This window comes from Saccopteryx bilineata, chromosome 2 (assembly GCF_036850765.1).
Source record: "Saccopteryx bilineata isolate mSacBil1 chromosome 2, mSacBil1_pri_phased_curated, whole genome shotgun sequence".
Classification (NCBI taxonomy): Eukaryota; Metazoa; Chordata; class Mammalia; order Chiroptera; family Emballonuridae; genus Saccopteryx; species Saccopteryx bilineata.
Genome location: NC_089491.1, coordinates 271,853,662 through 271,873,334, shown reverse-complemented (window position 1 = coordinate 271,873,334; position 19,673 = coordinate 271,853,662). Strand labels below are relative to the sequence as shown.

Sequence of the window (19,673 nt, the reverse complement as noted above, 5' to 3'; positions counted from 1 at the left end):
AGGTGTGTCAGCTAGCCTGGTGCGGGGAGGTGGGGTCAAGGAGAACTTCCAGGAGCAGTGACAGCCAAGGCCATAGCCATGTGGGCTGGTTTTGATTTGGAACCTAAGATAGGCTGATAAAAATGAAAATACCTTCGGGGTTGTAGGTCAGACTCTGGACTCCACGCCCCTTCTCGAAGACCCTGCTGAAGAGGTACTTTTTCCTTGCATAGTCCCACACTTTGATCATCCCACAGAAACTCCCGATGGCGAGAAGGGGCTGATATGGGTGGCAGGAGATGGCACAAATGGCTCCCTTGGGCTCTACAAATAACTTCTCAAGTTTGGTCTCATTTGCCGTTAAGTGGTACACAGTTGCATCAGATGTTCCGATGATGAAATCCCTGTTTGCCAAGGAGAGAGCAAATGGCATCACTGTTTGCAGGGAGCGGGCGCGCCAGCCATGCGGCTTCTAATTGCACCCGGAACGCCTCTGTCGTCTGTAATTTAGTGACATTATTAACCCAACGTCTCCAAAAATATACCGCTCATACCCAACAGCCTCTATTTGCAAGTGAAAAAGCCCACATTTCTACATGTAAATTGAGTCATTAAGCATGCAGATGGACAGTCAGTTGTACAATTAGCTAATCTGCGCATGCAAATATTCATTTGTGTATGCAAATATGGAGTTTGGTGCACACATACAGCCGTGCCTGCAGATACTGCAAGGGTAATTAAGCAGACTCACAGATAATTCCATCTTGAAATGTTATGGCTATTGATTATCAAAGGCCTTTAACCACACTGCTAGGACAAACTCAGCTTCAAGAAGAGACCAATGTGCAAGCAAAAGACTCCAGACGGAGCAGAGATTAGAATTCAGGAATAAGCCCTTTCCAGCCTCCAGTCACGAAAGATTCTTTTTTTTTTTTTTTTTAATAGAGGGACAGAGATAGAGTCAGAGAGAGGGATAGGTAGGGACAGACAGACAAAAACGGAGAGAGATGAGAAGCATCAATCATCAGTTTTTCATTGGGGCACTTTAGTTGTTCATTGATTGCCTTCTCATATGTGCCTTGACCGAGTAACCCCTTGCTCGAGCCAGCGACCTTGGGTCCAAGCTGGTGAGCTTTGCTCAAACCAGATGAGCCCGTGCTCAAGTTGGTGACCTCGGGGTCTCGACTCTGGGTCCTCCACATCTCAGTCCAACGCTCTATCTACTGCGCCACCGCCTGGTCAGGCAGTTTTTTGTTTTTGACACCTTAGTTGTTCATTGATTGCTTTCTCATATGTGCCTTGACCGCGGGCCTTCAGCAGACTGAGTAACCCCTTGCTCGAGCCAGCGACCTTGGGTCCAAGCTGGTGAGCTTTTTGCTCAAGCCAGATGAGCCCATTCTCAAGCTGGTGAACTCAGGGTCTTGAACCTGGGTCCTCAGCATCCCAGTCTGACACTCTATCCACTGCGCCACCTCCTGGTCAGGGACAAAAGATTCTTATAATGAAAATAATGTTTCGTTTAAAAAAAAAAGAATGATAAGTGATTATAATTAGCCAAAGAGATCCACTGACGAGCCAGGTAAAGGATCGATGAGGAAGGCCTGTCCTTTCTACTTCACACTCCAGGGACAAGGTAGACATTCCAGGGCACGCCGACCTAAGGAAGACATCGATCATTGCTGACCATTCGAATGGCCGGATTCGTTAACAACTTACCTTACAACAAAAAAGTCGCCTTTTAAAGTGCAATCTGAAGGGTAGTTTGATTGTTCAGTGGGAAGAGTTGCTGGAGTCTTTGAAAAGGACAATGTTCTTATGGTGCTGAGTTTGAAGTCACTATACCAGTTCACAATGGACAGGGTCTGATCATAGAACTTAATGCTACCCTTGACGTCACCTGTGACAATATAGCTGACATGAAAAACAACATCAGTTTGCTACAGAACAGTGGTAAGTGCCACACTTAATCTTGTGTTCGGCTCTAGAATCCAGGTGTGGCAAAAACTTCACTTAGCCCCCCGCCCTGCGAGGCTGGCTCTACCCTAATCCCCTTTATATCTAGAAAAGGCTCAGAGAAGGTAGGGAGGAGATTTTCTCAAAGCCTGAGGTTGCCAGATTTAGCAAATAAAAATTCAGGGGGCCCAGTTAGATTTTGATTTCAGATCAACAATGAGCCATCTTTTAGTATAAGTATATCCTCCATATCGCATGGGATATACTTATGCCTGCAACCCTAGCAGAGCCACATAGCTAGACTAGCAGGGATCCAGGCATATCCACGCTCTGCTATTCCCTGCCCTCCACAATCAGCCATGGTGACTTCCATTCTCCACCATGAGACCCACAGATAACAACAGAGACTGTCTACCAGCCCTCCAAAATCACAAGCCACTCGATGGGAAGGCCTTGCTGTTAGAGCAATCATAAATACCCTGTCCAGTCATTCCAGCCAAAGGCAGAGCTACGTGACTAAGTGGCTTTGATTTCCAGTCCTCAGATCCATCCCAAATGGGCTTGCTTTTTTTAAACCTCTGACATAATTCTAATCATGGGGGAAGTGTATAGGGGGGCTGAACTTCTTCTTATATATGCAATTAAATGAGGTTCCTTATCAATAAGCAAGGCAGGTAGGTGGGCAGAGTAACTGACTAAAACATCTTTCACTGCCCTCTGCTGGACAGCAATGGCAAAAACAGACCAAGTGTTGCAGGAGTCCCCAAACTTTTTTTTTTTAATTTTTATTTATTCATTTTAGAGAGGAGAAGGAGAGACAAAGAGAGAGAGACAGACAGACAGAGACAGAGACAGAGAGACAGAGAGAGAGAAGGGGGGAGGAGCTGGAAGCATCAACTCCCATATGTGCCTTGACCAGGCAAACCCAGGGTTTTGAACCGGCGACCTCAGCATTTCCAGGTCGACGCTTTATCCACTGCGCCACCACAGGTCAGGCAGTCCCCAAACTTTTTACACAGGAGGCCAGTTCACTGTCCCTCAGACCATTAGAGGGCCGCCACATACAGTGCTCCTCTCACTGACCACCAATGAAAGAGGTGCCCCATCTGGAAGTGCAGTGGGGGGCTGGATAAATGGCCTCAGGGGGCCGCATGCGGCCCGTGGGCCGTAATTTGGGGATGCCTGGGAGACCTTGGTCTTCGTGGTCTGGCTCCCCTGGTCCTGGCTGGGTTTCACTGAACAAGAAGAGATGGGAATGGAGGCCTAGTCTTTAACTGGGCCCTAAGCCCCAACTAATTCAAGGTCAGTTGCACCCTCAACGGCAATTCTTTTTTTTTCTTTTTTTTTTTTTTTTTTCATTTTTCTGAAGCTGGAAACGGGGAGAGACAGTCAGACAGACTCCCGCATGCGCCCGACCGGGATCCACCCGGCACGCCCACCAGGGGCGACGCTCTGCCCACCAGGGGGCGATGCTCTGCCCATCCTGGGCGTCGCCATGTCGCGACCAGAGCCACTCCAGCGCCTGAGGTAGAGGCCACAGAGCCATCCCCAGCGCCCGGGCCATCTTTGCTCCAATGGAGCCTTGGCTGCGGGAGGGCAAGAGAGAGACAGAGAGGAAAGCGCGGCGGAGGGGTGGAGAAGCAAATGGGCGCTTCTCCTGTGTGCCCTGGCCAGGAATCGAACCCGGGTCCTCCACACGCTAGGCCGACGCTCTACCGCTGAGCCAACCGGCCAGGGCCCTCAACGGCAATTCTTCCACTCGCTCTCTTCACACTGAGTGAGGATAACAATTTGCATTTCTCTTTGTAACGCTGTGCCAGGACCTCAGTGTCTTTGTACTTTTTTAAAAAGAAAGGAAAAGGAAAGCAGGTGGCAGAGTGACTCCAACCACATGGGCAGGGTCCCGGCCACTAGGGGAATTCTCTCTGTCATTTTTGGGAACTTCATAGTACACAAATAATAACTAATAATTTGACTCAGAGGCCCCTCCCCATACACCTGTGCCAGACAGTGAGTGAAGACTTTTACATGCCTGTCTCACTAAGCTCTCATAAAATCACTCTGAGATGGATACCACTGTTGTGCCCATTTTACAGACAGAAAAATGGAGGCTCAACCAAGTTTCAGTTCCTTGCCCACTCAGCAAAACAGAAAGTGTCTGGAATGTGAACCCCCCCCCCCAGGCAAGGGCTTTTATTCTTTTATTTTCTATTTTATTTGTTTGTTTATTTATTTATTTATTTTTCCTTCTTTTCCAAGTGAGAGGAGGGGAGCTAGAAAGACAGACTCCTGCATGTACCTCAACTGGGATCCACCCAGCAACCCCTATCTGGGACTCATGCTCTGCCCATCTGGGGCCATGCTCACAATGGAGCTATTTTTAGCACGGGAAGTGGAGGCTCTATGGAGCCATCCTCAGCACCTGGGACCAACTCACTCTAATCAATCGAGCCATGGCTACAGGAAAAGAGAGAGACAGAAAGAGAGAGAAGAGGGAGTTGGAGGGGTGGATAAGCAGATGGGCACTTCTCCTGTGTGCTCTGACCAGATATTGAACCTGGAACATCCACATGCCGGGCCAATGCTCTACCACTGAGCCAACTGACCAGGGCCATGTGAGGGCTTTAATCATCATCCATGAGCCCCACACAGCCTCTCAAAATCAAAGGGTTAGTTAACTTTATAAAGTTATGTTGTATTTCATCTTTTCATAATGGCTAAAGGCTGTTTTGTTTTTTTGTTTTTTTAATTTTTTTATTTTTTTTATTTTTTTACAGAGACAGAGAGAGAGAGTCAGAGTGAGGGATAGACAGGGATAAACAGACAGGAATGGAGAGATGAGAAGCATCAATCATTAGTTTTTCGTTGCGCATTGCGACACCTTAGTTGTTCATTGATTACTTTCTCATATGTGCCTTGACCATGGGCCTTCAGCAGACCGAGTAACCCCTTGCTCAAGCCAGCAACCTTGGGTCCCAGCTGGTGAATTTTTGCTCAAACTAGATGAGCCCACGCTCAAGCTGGTGACCTCAGGGTGTCGAACCTGGGTCTTCCGCATCCCAGTCCGATGCTCTATCCACTGCGCCACCGCCTGGTCAGGCAAGGCCGTTTTGTGAGTAGAAAAACAATATTGCTATTCATGTTGTTTTCTGAAAGTGTGTAAAATTAAGGGTGCTAAACAAGTCTGTTTAGTGGAGAAGAAAAAAAGACCAGTTACTTTTTGTCTCATCAGCACAAAGGGATTAAAAAGAAAAAAAAAAGTAATATAGGCCTATGGTTTAAAAATAAAGCAATCCCATTAGCACCAATGAGGCTATAAAAAGGAGTCAGCCCACCCCCAGCCTTGATCCTGGTCCCCAGTTCTTGTCCTCAGAGGCAGTCACCATGCCCACCTAATTCCTCAGGAAATAGTCTATGCAGAGACATATTACAGGTATGCATGCAAAGGGTTTTAAAACACTTTTGTCCTCATCTTTAGCTGCTTTTTTTTAGTTAAGTGAATTACCTGTCAACTGTAGTAAGCACAGTAATACCCTCTTTCTGCAAATGAACCAGTTTGCAGGGTTTGATATAGGGGAGGCCCAGACACGGGGAGGCAGATGGCAGTGCACGGTGCACATCCCAGACGACCAGCTTCCCTTCCCCGGTTGCAGAGAGCACCTGAGTTAAATTCAGATGGAAGACGGACTGGCTGAACTTTCCCACGAGCTTGTTGAAGGTCTGCATTTCAAAAGGCAGATTATGAGTTACTGTTGGTAATAAATATAAAACAAAGCTTTTATCAACACGCAGTGTTTTATAACATGACACTGCAAAACCACTCCCCCATGGGTTGCCCAGGTCCAGGAAGCTCTGGGTTGTGTACTCTGTTCATTAAATTGTTTAAAGTGACAGAGCGGTCAATTACTGTTTATATCTGTTAGTTTCTTTACTGAGGTTTCAGAGACTGACAAAGAAACTAAAGTCTGTCATGTGCAAAAGCAAGCCCTTGGTGTAAAAGATCATAAAATAATTCTCCTGGTCTCCTTGTTGATCATAAATTACTTTCTCTTGGCCCTGGCCAGTTGGTTCAGTGGTAGAGCGTCAGTCTGCATGTGGATGTCCCAGGTTTGATTCCCGGTCAGGGCACAGAGAAGAAGTGCCCATCTGCTTTTCCAGACCTCCCCCTCTCACTTCTGTCTCTCTCTTTTTCCCTCCTGCAGGCATGGCTTGACTGGAGCAAGTTGGTCTCGGGCACTGAGGATGGCTCCATGGCCTCCATCTCAGGTGCTAAGAAGAGCTCAGTTGCCAAGTAACAGACCAACACCCCAGAAGGGCAGAGCATTGCCCCCTAGTGGCCTTGCAGGGTGGATCCTGGTTGGGGCACATGCGGGAGTCTATCTGTCTGCCTCCCCTTCTCTCACTGAATAAAAAAAAAAATTACTTTCTCTCCAGTATAAATTAAGTACTGTACACTGGAATGCCCCCTCAGACTCCTTAGCACATTGGTGCTACATACAATAAGGCATGAGGCCATCTTTCTTAGACAATGTCTTGAAGAGGAGGTATAGGAAGAACCCAGAGCAGCAGGTAAAGCCCCTTGGTGAATGCGCGGCAGATGAATAAATGACAGCCACTCCACAGTCTGTCCTAGGATGCAGTAGGTCTGCCACTCACTTGTCTAATCAGACAGAGAGAAACCTGGGGTTTACCTCTTCTGACCTGAACACAGGAGGGTCAGTAAAATAACAACTGGTTGGGCCCTGGCCGGTTGGCTCAGTGGTAGAGTGTCGGCCTGGCGTGTGGCAGTCCTGGGTTCGATTCCTGGCCAGGGCACACAGGAGAAGTGCCCATCTGCTTTTCCACCCCTCCCCCTCTCCTTCCTCTCTGTCTCTCTCTTCCCCTCCCGCAGCCAAGGCTCCATTGGAGCAAAGATGGCCCGGGCGCTGAGGATGGCTCTGTGGCCTCTGCCTCAGGTGCTAGAATGGCTCTGGATGCAACAGAGCAACGCCCCAGAGGGGCAGAGCATCGCCCCCTGGTGGGCATGCTGGGTGGATCCCGGTCGGGAGCATGCAGGAGTCTGTCTGACTGCCTCCCCGTTTCCAGTTTCGGAAAAATGAAAAAAAAAATAATAACAACAATTGGTTAAGCAAGGGCATCACATTTTTTTTTCTAAGAGCAGCCCCTTGTCAATACAAGGCATTTTTATTATTTCAAACTGTAGAGACTTTATGGAACATAGCTTTCACAAATAAATAGAGCTGGCTGTATTTATTTGTTGATGATTTAAAAAAATTTTTTTAAAATTTTATTTATTCATTTTAGAAAGACGGAGGGGGGGAGAGGGAGAGAGGGAGAAAGAGAGAGAGAGATAAGGGCAGGAGGAGCAGGAAGCATCAATTCTCATATGTGCCTTGACCAGGGTTTCGAACCTACAACCTCAGCGTTCCAGGTTGATGCTTTATTACTTGTTGATGCTTTGATGTACGAGAAACAGAGTTTGCAGACAGACTTGTCTTTCCGATGCTTCTATGTCTCGTCCTTTTCTTCTTCTTTGGCATGCCCTCTGAAAAACTAGATTTCTGCAAGTCATACCAAGAGAGAAGACAGGAAGCAGAACAATCCTGTCTTTTCTCTGTCTTCATCCTGTGTGGTTCTCACTGGAAGCAGGTCAGAGTAAGGATGGGTCTTGAGTAAGGATGCGCTGCGGAAGACGGGACTCAGTCCCACCTCGCGTGCGATCGCTTTCAGTAAGCAAGCAGGATAGGTGTTTCCTCTGACACCTGACTCACTAGCTTTCTAGGGGCTCTTAACATCTAAACACCCAATATCACTTCTTGTTACTCTGAACCCTGAGCGGCTCAAAAGACATCCACCCATGTTCAACTACTCTGCTTATACGACTCCATCTTAACTTCCTCCTTTGTCCTATGCATATATACCTTACAAAAGCCATAGCTTTTTCCTTTTCTTTTTTTCTCATGGGAGTAGACTTCCTTTTCTGTAACACTTTATTTTTAACAGTACTTTCGTTATTTTCTAATTCAATATAGTAAACGATCCAACTAAAATTTTCAAATTATTTCCCCAGATTAAGACATACAGAGTAGCCCAAAATGACTACACTTAAATGAACAGGTTTTTTCTCCACAAAATAGTATGTATAAAATAGCTACAGGCATACTCACTTTTTCTGTTAAAAGTGGGGCACTGTGAGTAAGTATCTCTCCCTCTTCATACTGGTAAATACAGAAAAAAAATCATCACTACTAAAAAAAAAGAGCTGGTTTCCAAAGGAAGAACTAGGTAACAACAAAGTCAAAACAAATGCTTTTAGACAGAGTCAGAGCTGTGCAAGAACTGCTGCCTCCAGGGACAGCTAACAACATTCAGAGAGAGAAGCAGCTAGACAGGAAAGGCCACAAGTGATTGTGACTCGACATGGCCGTTAATGCAAATCTGAAATCTATGTGTATAAGGCTCCCAACCCACCATAAACGCCTGAAGTAATAGTGACCATCACTGAAAATCAGACAATCAATGTTTTTTTTTATTGATCGGCATCCTTTATTGAGATAAAATTCACATCACACAAAATTAACCATTCACCATTTCAAAGTGTATATAATTCAGCGGCATTCAGTATGCTTTTTTTGGCATTCAGTATGTTGGCAATCCCATGCAACTGCTACACTGTCTCGCTCCAGGACTGGTTTGTCCCCTCAAAGGAAACCCCAACCCACAAAGCAGCCCCGCCCCATCCCTCCCCAGCCCTTGACAACCACCATTGTGTGTTCCATCTCAATGAGTTTACCAATTCTGGATATCTACTATACACTCTTACACTACTATAGACTACACTGCTATAAATAGACTACAATACTATAGTAGTGTAATTCTTACACTACTGACGTTTTGTGTCTGGCTTCTACTCAGCATCATATTTTCAAGATCCATCCACACTATGGAATGAATTGGTATTTCGTTCCTTTTCAATGGCTACGTAATATTGCATCATATGGGTGGACCACTTTTTGTTCATCCATTCACCTTTTGAATGAACACCTGGTTTGTTTCAACTTTTTGGTTATTGTGAATGCTGCTGGCGCTCCTGTATTTGTTGGTTTGCCTGTTTCCAGGTCTTTCTAGGAATTGCTGACTCATAGGGTAATTTTATATTTAACTTTTTTGATGTTGTTTTAATCTCATCATTTGCCCTGTGTCAAGGACATCTATTGCTGATCTGTTGGCTAAGTCCTCTCTAAAAGGAAATGAAGTCCAAAATCTTAAAACAGAAGAAAACAAAAAACCTTGTAATTTAGACCTGGTAAATATACTCACATAAATATTTGCCTTATTATTTTAAAAAATTAAATAAAATTTAAATTACTTCTGATTTAATATGCTAACTTCCAATGTGACTAAAATAAATATTGTCATTAAATCAAAACATTTTAATATATATTTATTGCTTCCTAAGTCCATAAAATATTGTTACATTTCCAAAACACCTGTACTCAAAGAATGAACATGGAACTTGTCCGTACATTTAAAACAAATCAAAATATTTTTACTTACCCAAAAATAATATATCACCTGTGTTTTACTATTGCTCACCAACTCTTTATTATTTCTTGGATTAAAAACAAGGTAGTTCTGAAATATATAAAGGATGAAGACATATTCTGTTATAAAAAAACAACAACAAAAAAACTTGCTGTTTCTTTCTGGTTAAGCTAAATGTTAAAATGAAGGGGCAGTTTTATTAAAATAAATGAGCAGAGATATAAAACAGAAAAGACATGATATTTTATAAGCAATGGGAACATAATTTAAATACTGAGGGTTAAAATTAATGGTCTTGATGTATTTATTCCCTCTCTTATTTAGTCTCATTTATTATAATTAGTCATCTAGAAATTGGAGCAAGCAGAAGTAAATCAGTATTCACCAATAACCTTTATCCTGTGTCCTTTGGGAGAAAGACTGTTGCATATACATTTCTAAATCTGACCTGGCCACAGGGTAGCTTGGAATGAATGCCCAATATTGGATGTCGGTGAACAGCAGGGGTTGCCTGGCCCCTTTCCCCAAAATCCACCCCGCAGACACTACAGAAGGGACGGAAGCATGAAGTGCAGAAACTAAAAGAGAGCACAGCAAAAAGTGAGAAATCCGTGGGGAAACTTTCCGCACGCCTCTGAAAATGGCCTGGGTGCGGGGGTGGGTGGCTGCAGCCCGACATGCTCGCCTGCAGGGGCAGCACTGAGAGTCAGGGTGGAGAAACGCTTTGTACTGCTCACTCCGGCCACGCCCAGCCCACCTCCCATTCTTGTGCTTCTGCCGAGGTGGCTTCACTCGGGAACAAAAACGACCCAAGCGGGGGCTGAGATTTCCTATCAAGTCAGCGCAAAGGCAAGGGCGGGGTGAAGAACCCAGGAAACCAGGTGCCTGGATGAGACCTCACAAGGACCGAAAACCAACCGCAAACCACCTCGATCTCTGATTAGATGAAGGTGGCAGCTTTGGGACATGCCTGTAAGAAGTAAAAAGTTAAGTCTTCCTTGGAGGAAGTTATTGTCCTGAGCCTCAGATGATCCCTACAGATTTTAAAGCACAACATTGGGCATCCAATGAAAAATAACCAGGCACATGAAAGAGACACATCCAAATGACTGAAAACCAAGGAGAAAAAGCAGTCAAAAGGAAGAGACACACAACCCTGACCAAATAGCTCATTTGGTTGGAGCAATGTCCAGATACACAAAGGTTATGGGTTTGATCCCAGGTCAGGGCACATATAGGAATACATCAGTGTTTCTGTCTGTCTCTCTCTCCTTTCCTCACTCTTTAAAATCAATCAATCAATGAACTTTGAAAGAAAAAGAAAAGAAAGAAACCCACAGGAGATCCAGGTACTAAAGTTACTACACACAGACTTGACAGTCACTGTCATTAATACATGTAAGAAATAGAGGATGAGCCTGACCGGGCAGTGACGCAGTGGATAGAGCGTCGGACTGGGATGCGGAAGACCCAGGTTCGAGACCCCGAGGTCGCCAGCTTGAGCCAAGGGCTCATCTGGTTTGAGCAAAAGCTCACCAGCTTGAGCCCAAGGTAGCTGGCTTGAGCAAGGAGTTATCCAGTCTGCTGCAGCCCCCCACCCCTGTCAAGGCACATATGAGAAAGCAATCAATGAACAACTAAGGTGTTGCAACAAAAAAACTGATGATTGATGCTTCTCATCTCTCTCCATTTCTGTTTGTCTGTCCCTATCTATCCCTCTGACTCTCTCTCTCTCTAAAACAAAACAAAACAAAAAAACCTGCTGAAAACCAAGAGAAAAATCTTAAAAAGCACCCAAGGGAGGGCACAGGAGGGAGGAGGAACACACGTAACAAAACTCCACTAGAGCAAAAAGTCATCATGGCCTGGCTTGAGTGCAACTTTAGGTAAATCTTTACAGGTTCCAGTGGGACTCACCTGAAAGCCATACTCTCTGGGAAGGTCCAGGGTACAGGCTGGTGTCTCAGCTGCTAAAGTCCACCTCCAGATGCAGACTCTCTGTAAGTGAGAGCAACAGGGAAATGAGATTTCTGAGGGCCGCTGACGTAACCACACCTCTTGCGGTGACCCTGTAACTTCCGTGCACTGAGCCCAGCACCATGAGCTGAGCCATGAGCACAGAGCCCCTGACAGCACGCTGTGGAGTCCGGTCACCCCGAGAGCATCACAGATGTCATACGGCCCAAGCAGAGCTACACCTGGGGACACTCTTAATGGGCTGGCCAGCCCACTGAGGCCACCCCAAAGGTCCCTATACCTGGATTTCAGCGTCTGAGATGGTTGCCAGATACTTGGCGTCATGGGTAATGGCTATGGCTTTGATGCCACTGCCTTCTGGGCAGCTGTCAAATATTGTGTGCACAGGAATCCTGCAAAACAGGATGGGGGTGGGGGTGGGAACAAGCATTCACTGGGTCTGCCTTGGTTCCCAGAGTGACCCACCTCAAAAACATAACCACTATGGATAAATAAATGTAGTATTTCCACACGATGGAATACGACACAGACATGAAAAGGAACAGAGCACTGACCCCTACTACAACGTGGTTGAACCTTGAGAACATCATGCTGAGTGAGAGAAGCCAGACACAGAGGGCCACAGACGGTCTGACTACATTTCCATGCAACCTAAGGACAGGCAAATCCGTAGGGACAGAGAACAGATTGCTGTTTTTCCAGGGCTGGGAGTGACTATTAAATGGGAAGGGGGTTTCCTTTTGGGTTGATGAGAATGTTTTGGAACCAGACAGAGGTGGTGGTTGCACAACCTTGTGAATGTGCTAACTGCCACGGACTTGTTTGCTTTTAAATGTCTCATTTTATGTTAGGCAAATGCTACATCAAGAACTAAAATGGCTGGGGGCAGCTCCTCTCTTCGTGAGCTCCAAGCCTCTCTCCATGGCTGAGTGTCAGCTCTAAGCCAGGCGTCAAGGACGAAAATACAACGAAAAGGTGCCCAGGATGAGATCCGTCCTGGCTCTCAGGAAAATGGCGTTCTCTCACGAGTGGGAACGTCAAGAAGTGCAGGCTTCCCGGACAGCAACCTAGCTGTATCTTTCCAAGTTTTCACCACACCCGACAGTCCCACCTCCACAGCAAATGTATGCAGAGACTGATCTCCTTCATGCTCACGATGACATGACTTTAACAGCAAATGTCCAGAGATAACACAAATCTCCATCAACAAGGGAATGGTTTAAGAACTGTTATGACATAACCACAATAATGAAAAACTACTAGACTGCCCTCAAGAAGAATGAGGCAGATTGGGGAAAGTTACCAAAACTGTGTGAAATAAGCAAATTGCACACAGTATACACAGCCCGTCCTGACTGGGTGTGCACACCTATCAGCACGGAGGAAATCTGGGGGACTGACTCCAAACTAAACAACGGTGACTCTGGAGAAGGGGCTGGAGTGAGGAGGGACTTGCATTTTTTTTAAACTTATAAACTTATACGTCACTGGCAAGGCTTTATTTATTTATTTATTTATTTATTTATTAGAGAGAGGGACTGACAGAGACAGACAGACAGGAAGGAAGAGAGATGAGAAGCATCAACTCATAGTTGCGGCACCTTAGTTGTTCATTTTTTTTCTTTTTCTTTTTCTTTTTTTTTTACAGAGACAGAGAGTCAGAGAGAGGGACAGACAGGGACAGACAGGGAGGAACGGAAAGATGAAAAGCATCAATCATTAGTTTTTCTTTGCGCGTTGCAACACCTTAGTTGTTCATTGATTGCTTTTTCATATGTGCCTTGACCGCGGGCCTTCAGCAGACCGAGTAACCCCTTCTTCGAGCCAGCGACCTTGGGCTCAAGCTGGTGAGCTTTTGCTCAAACCAGATGAGCTGGGCTCAAGCTGGAGACCTCAGGGTCTTGAACCTGGGTCCTCCGCATCCCAGTTTGACGCTCTATCCACTGCGCCACCGCCTGGTCAGGCCTTAGTTGTTCATTGATTGCTTCTCATATGTGCCTTGATGTGGGGGGGGGGGCTCCAACCGAGCCCAGTGACCCTTTGCTCATGGGGCTCATCTGGGGCACACAGACTTGGTGCCAGCCAAGCAGGACATGGATGCAGGACCCGCGCTCAAGCCTGATGAGCCCATGCTCAAGCCAGCTACCTCAGTGTTTTGAACCTGGGTCCTTAGCATCCCAGGCCAACGCTCTATCCACTGTGCCGCTGCCTGGTCAGGCCTGGCAAGACTTCAGAACTATATGATGCAGACAAAGCCTTGGCACATGCAGTATCTAATCAAGTGACATTTAAACATCTTAGTGAGCCCAAGAAATACAGGGAATGGTGGAATCAATGATGGAAGTACACTGTCATGTTGGGGCCCCCAACTTCCATTAGAAATGAAGAGTGGGCCCTGGCCAGATAGCTCTCTATCTGGAGTGCCGTCCCAAAGCACAGAGGTTGCCAGTTCTATCCCTGGTCAGGGCACGTACAGGAACAGATTGATGTTTCTCTCTCTTCCTTTCTCTTTCTCTCTCTCTCTCTCTCTCTCTCTCTCTCTCTTCTCCCTCTCCTGACCTCTCTCACTAAAATTAGTAAATAAATTTTTTTTTAAAAAAATTAAAAATGACTGGCCCTGGCCGGTTGGCTCAGCAGTAGAGTGTTGGCCAGGTGTGTGGAAGTCCCAGGTTTGATTCCTAGTCAGGGCACACAGGAGAAGTACCCATCTGCTTCTCCACCCTTCCCCCTCTCCTTCCTCTCTATCTCTCTGTTTCCCTCCCGCAGCCAAGGCTCCATTGGAGCAAAGTTGGCCCAGGCGCTGAGGGTGGCTCCACGGCCTCTGCCTCAGGTGCTAGAATGGCTCCGGTTGCAATGGAGCAACCCCTCAGATGGGCAGAGCATTGCCCCCTGGTGGGCATGCCAGGTGGATCCTGGTCAAGCATATGTGGGAGTCTGTCTCTCTGCCTCCCTGCTTCTAACTTTGGAAATATACAAAATTAAATTAAATTAAATTAAAATTAAAAATGAAACGAAGAGTGAGTGGGGGCAGGAAGACTTAACCCAGGAACAGGGGCTATTAGCTCCCCATTTTCTTTCCCATTACAGAGCTGTTGTCACAGCGAGTATGAACAGGCCTCGGCATGTGGCATCCGTGTCCCGCTTGGCTGGCACCAAGTCTGTGTGCCCCAGATGAGGACCAGTCTGGTTCCATCACTTCGAAAACCATCCCACTGATGGGCTGCTCCAGACATCACTTGGGAAGGCGGTCCTCACATTGTTGGGAATGACAGAATGATGCCCTCAGCTGGCAAAGACATCTTACCCTTGGGGATGTTTAGAATTAAATATAAAAGCCCTGGCTGGATAGCTCAGTTGGTTAGAGCATCATCCCAAAGCACAGAGGCTGCTGGTTTGATCCCCGGACAGGGCACATACAGGAACAGATTGATGTTCCTGTCTCTCTCTCTTCCTTCCTCTCTTGCTAAAATCAATAAATAAACATTAAAAGAATTAAATATAGAAAAGATGAAATCAGTCAGATCTACACTATTAACATACCTGTGACCAGAACACTGGTCCATTTTTTATTTTTTTTTTAGAAATAGGTGACATTTAAGAGAATTTAACACATCAGAGTCTCTAACAGATTATATTTGTGATTCTAATTTAAAGTACGTAGTTGATTTAGACTTGTAATTTTAAATTCAAATCATATTAGGTTCATAAGCAATATTAGAATACTTAAGAGAACTTAAAATTTGTCATTTATGTCTAATTTATTAGATTTATGAGAATTACTTAAGTTCTGGTGAAAGATTTATTTGTTAATGAGACTACTAAAGACCTTAAAGATAAAGCCAAATATATTCCATTTCTAAATGCAGTGTACAATATTTAAAAGCAGTTAATAATCAGATTTGTAAGTGGAGTCAAACATTAATCAAAGTCCTCTTAAAGGAGATTGCAAATATATGCTAGATTTATAAATAGAATGCGATCTATAGTTGAACAAAAAGCTTAAGGGAAAATGGATGGTTTTTAATTTGTCACTTTAATAAAGTGAACATTGGCCCTGGCTGGTTGGCTCAGTGGTAGAGAGTTGGCCTGGTGTGCAAGAGTCCTGGGTTAGATTCCTGGCCAGGGCACACAGCAGAAGTACCCATCTGCTTCTCCACCCCTCCCCCTCTCCTTCCTCTCTGTCTCTCTCTTCCCCTTCTGCAGCCAAGGCTCCATTGGAGCAAAGTTGGCCTGGGCGCTGAGGATGGCTCTGTGGCCTCTGCCTCAGGCGCTAGAATGGCTCTGGTTGCAACAGAGTGACACCCCAGATGGGCAGAGCATCGCCCCCTGGTGGGCGTGCTGGATGGATCCCGGTCGGGCACATGCGGGAGTCTGTCTGACTGCCTCCCCATTTCCAACTTCAGAAAAATACAAAAAAAATAAAATAAAATAAATAATAAAGTGAACATTAAGTGTAAAACCAAACAATCTTTTCTGGGTCCCAAGTCATCGCTGGTGATATCATAAAACTCATACCAACATATTGTCTGAATTGTTAGCCACAGATATGCTTTACTTCATAATAAATATATCTATATATATCACCGCCCTCACATTGCTCCCAGTCTGGTGGAGGGCAGAGGGGGGGGAGACAGCTTTGTAAACAAAAACAAAAATCAAAGGGGAAGCATTGTGAGGGGCCAGCTCGGGCTAGGAGAAGGAACTTCCGAAAAGAGGCTCACTGAGGGGAGCCCCCCAACCTCTGCCACCACCTTTGAACTGTCAGTTACACAGGAGACAACTTCTCCTCCTGTGTCAGCTGGATGGCCTATGCTTGCAGCTGATGGTGCGTGACAGCTCTACGGAGGCTCAGCATGCAGACGGGGAGCTTCCCTTTCAGGGGCAAGTGTTCGCACAGCTAGGATGCAAGGTGTCTAGCTCCCAAAGCATGGGCCGAGTGGGCAGTGGGCAGCGGGCAGCCTCCGAGGGGTGGTGAGTAGGGGGGCAACACGGTCAGGTGCTTGTGTTTGGAGAAAAGGTCACGCTCCAAATGTGGTGGAGAAAAACCACGTGACATGCGTCATGTCCACACATGTGTCTTTAAAACGACAGCAAATGTTCTGGAAGGACACACACCAAACTGACCACCCTGAGGAAGATGGCTAGAACTGGAGATGGCAGCCAAAGGAGACTCTTCCTTTCGGTTACATGATTAAAAAAATAATAATAATAAGTCACCCCATGAGTGGATAAACAAAAGGTGGGGATGGGTTTGAACATCACTGAGGAGGTAGGTGCACGGGGAGGTTTGGGGATCTTAGCAGGAATGCCTGTGAGACACCCAGGGGGCATGACCTCCTCAGCCTCCTCTAGGAAGAAAGCAAAGCAACAGGAATGATTAGAGGGGGGTTACTTAACTTCTCCGGCCTCCAAGCTGGGTTCACCGGCGCTAGGGACCCTAGGCCTAGTCTGCTCTGGGACACAAACAAACCAAGTTTCTGGGGTGAAAGAGCTAAGAATCGTAAGTGGGAGGTTCCCCATGGTAATGTCACCAGACCAGGCCTCGGGGCCACTGACAACCAGGCCCCCTGGCAGCCTCCTCCTCCCAGTGTCCTGTCCCTGGCTCTGCATGCTCATGCCGGCTTGTTCATTCTCTGCTGGTCACAGTGGCGGATGCTCTGTAAGAATGAGGTGGGGAGTGTGACTGCGCAGGGCCTACCCTGTGAAGGAGTCCCAGATGATGATCAGGCAGTTGGGCCCCTTGTCGGCTGTGGCGATCCACCGCCGGTCCTCGCTGACACAGAGGCAGGAGATCACGTTGGGGTGGCCCTGCAGGAACAGCGAGAAGCGGCTGAGACATCACGGATGCAGCCCAGGCTCGTTATCGGTATCAGCAGGAAAGGCTGGGGCCCCCGATGGAAACCTGAGCCCCTTCCTAAGCTCATCTGTCTGAACATTCTCCCTGGTGTTTCTCCAGAGCCGGCCATTTTCAGACATTCTCTGAAATGCCTAGGGGATAAGCTACACCCCCCACAAGCACAGTGGTTTCCTAGGGGTCTCTGCATGTGCCCAACTCTGAACTCAGGTTGAGAGTAAGTTCCTGGGCTCTGCCCATTGGGGTCGGGTCACTGAGCAGCTCTGGAGAGAAAGCCTCCTCACTGATCTCTCCAATACTCCCCCCACTTCACAGAGGAATCTTTTAGAAACACAAGATGGTAGCATTCCCTGCTGGAAGTAGCCCGTTTCCTCCTCCCCCCTCTCTCCTGCTCATGGGGTACCCAGGCCTGAGAACTGGAGCCCTCTCTGTCTGGAGTTCTCGCCCCTACCCCAGCCCCCAAATGGTCCCTGGGTGGCTCATTTTCACCCGTCAGATCCTGGCGTAAATGGCGCCTTTCTGGTCCCTGCCCACCCAACCTAACTTCAGTCTCTTCTCAGCCTTTAATTTTCTCTTCTGTAGCATTTCCACTTGTTACCATCTGTAATGATATGTTCATGTGTTCTCCTGTTTAATGTCTGTCTCTACACTAGACTGTAAGCTCCGTGAGGGGGGACTGGGTCTGTTTGGTTCATGACTACAGACCCATAACCCAAAACACAGTTTTTATAGCAAGTACTTGTGGGATAAAGTAATGAACAGTCAGGCCGTCTCCAACCATCTAACTCTGGGGAAGTGGGACTCCTGGCCGCCTCAGCCCATCTGTCAACTGCCCGCCCTCCCAGCTCTCTGAGCTGTCTGCAGGACTGCCCCTTCTCCCTCTGTGGGTGCCCCTGAGCTTGCTTGGCACTGCACACCCCCCACGACGGCAGATGCCTGAAGGGGCACCCCCATGTCTGGGATCCCTGGCACAACACTGAGTATTGACTGAACTTCTGGAAAATACTTCGTGATGTTTTTTGTTCTAGGCCTTGACTAAGGACGTCTTTATTAAAATATGGGCTAATTGAAAGGGTAACGTAGAACTGTCCACCAGGTTAACCATCAGACACCGAGAAAACCTGCCGCTCGGATGGGAGGGGTCAAATATGCCGGAAGCAGAGGAAACACAGGTGTGGGGAGGGCGGGCAGGTAGGCCACATGGGAGGCGCAGAGGGGCATGAACAGGAAGGAAGGTGCGGGGGTGGGGAGTGCAGGGACAGGACAACTGTTCTACTTAATACTTTCAAGTCAGGAGACCTAGGTTTCAGACCTGGCTTTACCATGAACTAGCATAGTCTTGGGCAAGTCAGTTAAAATTGCTCTGGGTCTGCTTCTTCTTGGAAAATGGAAATATTAACACCCACTCCTCAGCATGGCTAAGAGGATCGGAACCCTTTGAAATCTGGACAAGGACATAAGTGGTAATAAGGCCGCAAGTGCTGATCCCTCCCGGCCACATTTTTGCAGAAATGTAAAAAATACAGGTGTTTTGAATTCTTGTCACTATGCAATTAAAATCACCTGCAGTTTGTAAATTGATTCTAGTGAGAATCAGAGAGACAACGAACAAATCAGTGTGTTTCTAAAGGTAAGATTTACTAGACAGTTCAGAAGAGGAGCAGGGCCACGTGAGGGTGATATGGTGAAGCCGACCCTCCGGACAAAAGACCAAAAGCTGTGTCCAAGCTCAAGACGACCCCCCTGACACGCCATCAGAAAAACGCCTGCCCACCTGGAGGTGATGCTGATCATTCTTGAGCACATTGTGGATGACCGCGGTGTGGGCACTGGCATACAGGACAACCCTTGGGTTTTGGTCTCGGATATAGTACACAGGAAGGGAACTATTCCATCCAAACGACTGAGTCATAGTCTGAAAGACAAGGGTGAGACCGATAAGACACCACAAATGTGCCCAGCCCAAGGCTGTGACACCAGGAGCGCCTGGCATGAGTCTCTGGAGGAAGGATTTTACACCGTCAGTCCAAGGAAATCACTTTAAAAAAGTCCTCCATGACATGATGCCACGTGCATGACTCTTGACAACCTGATGTGGGGTGCAAAGAAGCCAGGCACAAAGGAACACATAGTGTATATTTCCATTGGTATAAGACATCCAGAACAGGCAAATCCATTGAGACAGAAGGCATATTTGTAGGTGCCAGGGGCAGGGGCTTCTTTAGGGGGTGCTGAAAATGTTCTGAAATTAGATAGTAGCAATGGTTGTGAGTGTGCTAAAAACAAAAACAAAAAAACCAATGGATTGTACATTTTACTTTCCCCCACATGGTCTTTTTTTTTTTTTTCAACTTTTCAAGTACTA

At 46.7% G+C, this 19,673-nt stretch overlaps 1 protein-coding gene across 1 annotated transcript in view; it reads right to left on the bottom strand.

The window, feature by feature from the left end:
- CFAP251 (cilia and flagella associated protein 251) overlaps positions 1-19,673 on the bottom strand; it is a 66,193-nt gene that overhangs the window by 35,930 nt on the left and 10,590 nt on the right. The window contains exons 5-13 of the mRNA XM_066260647.1: positions 19,083-19,223; positions 17,153-17,262; positions 11,735-11,846; positions 11,395-11,475; positions 9,490-9,567; positions 8,100-8,150; positions 5,438-5,652; positions 1,696-1,890; positions 133-383 (exon numbers count right to left, since the gene is read on the bottom strand). Of these exons, the coding sequence (XP_066116744.1) occupies positions 133-383; positions 1,696-1,890; positions 5,438-5,652; positions 8,100-8,150; positions 9,490-9,567; positions 11,395-11,475; positions 11,735-11,846; positions 17,153-17,262; positions 19,083-19,223 (1,234 nt within the window). The remainder of the gene's footprint in view (positions 1-132; positions 384-1,695; positions 1,891-5,437; positions 5,653-8,099; positions 8,151-9,489; positions 9,568-11,394; positions 11,476-11,734; positions 11,847-17,152; positions 17,263-19,082; positions 19,224-19,673) is intronic.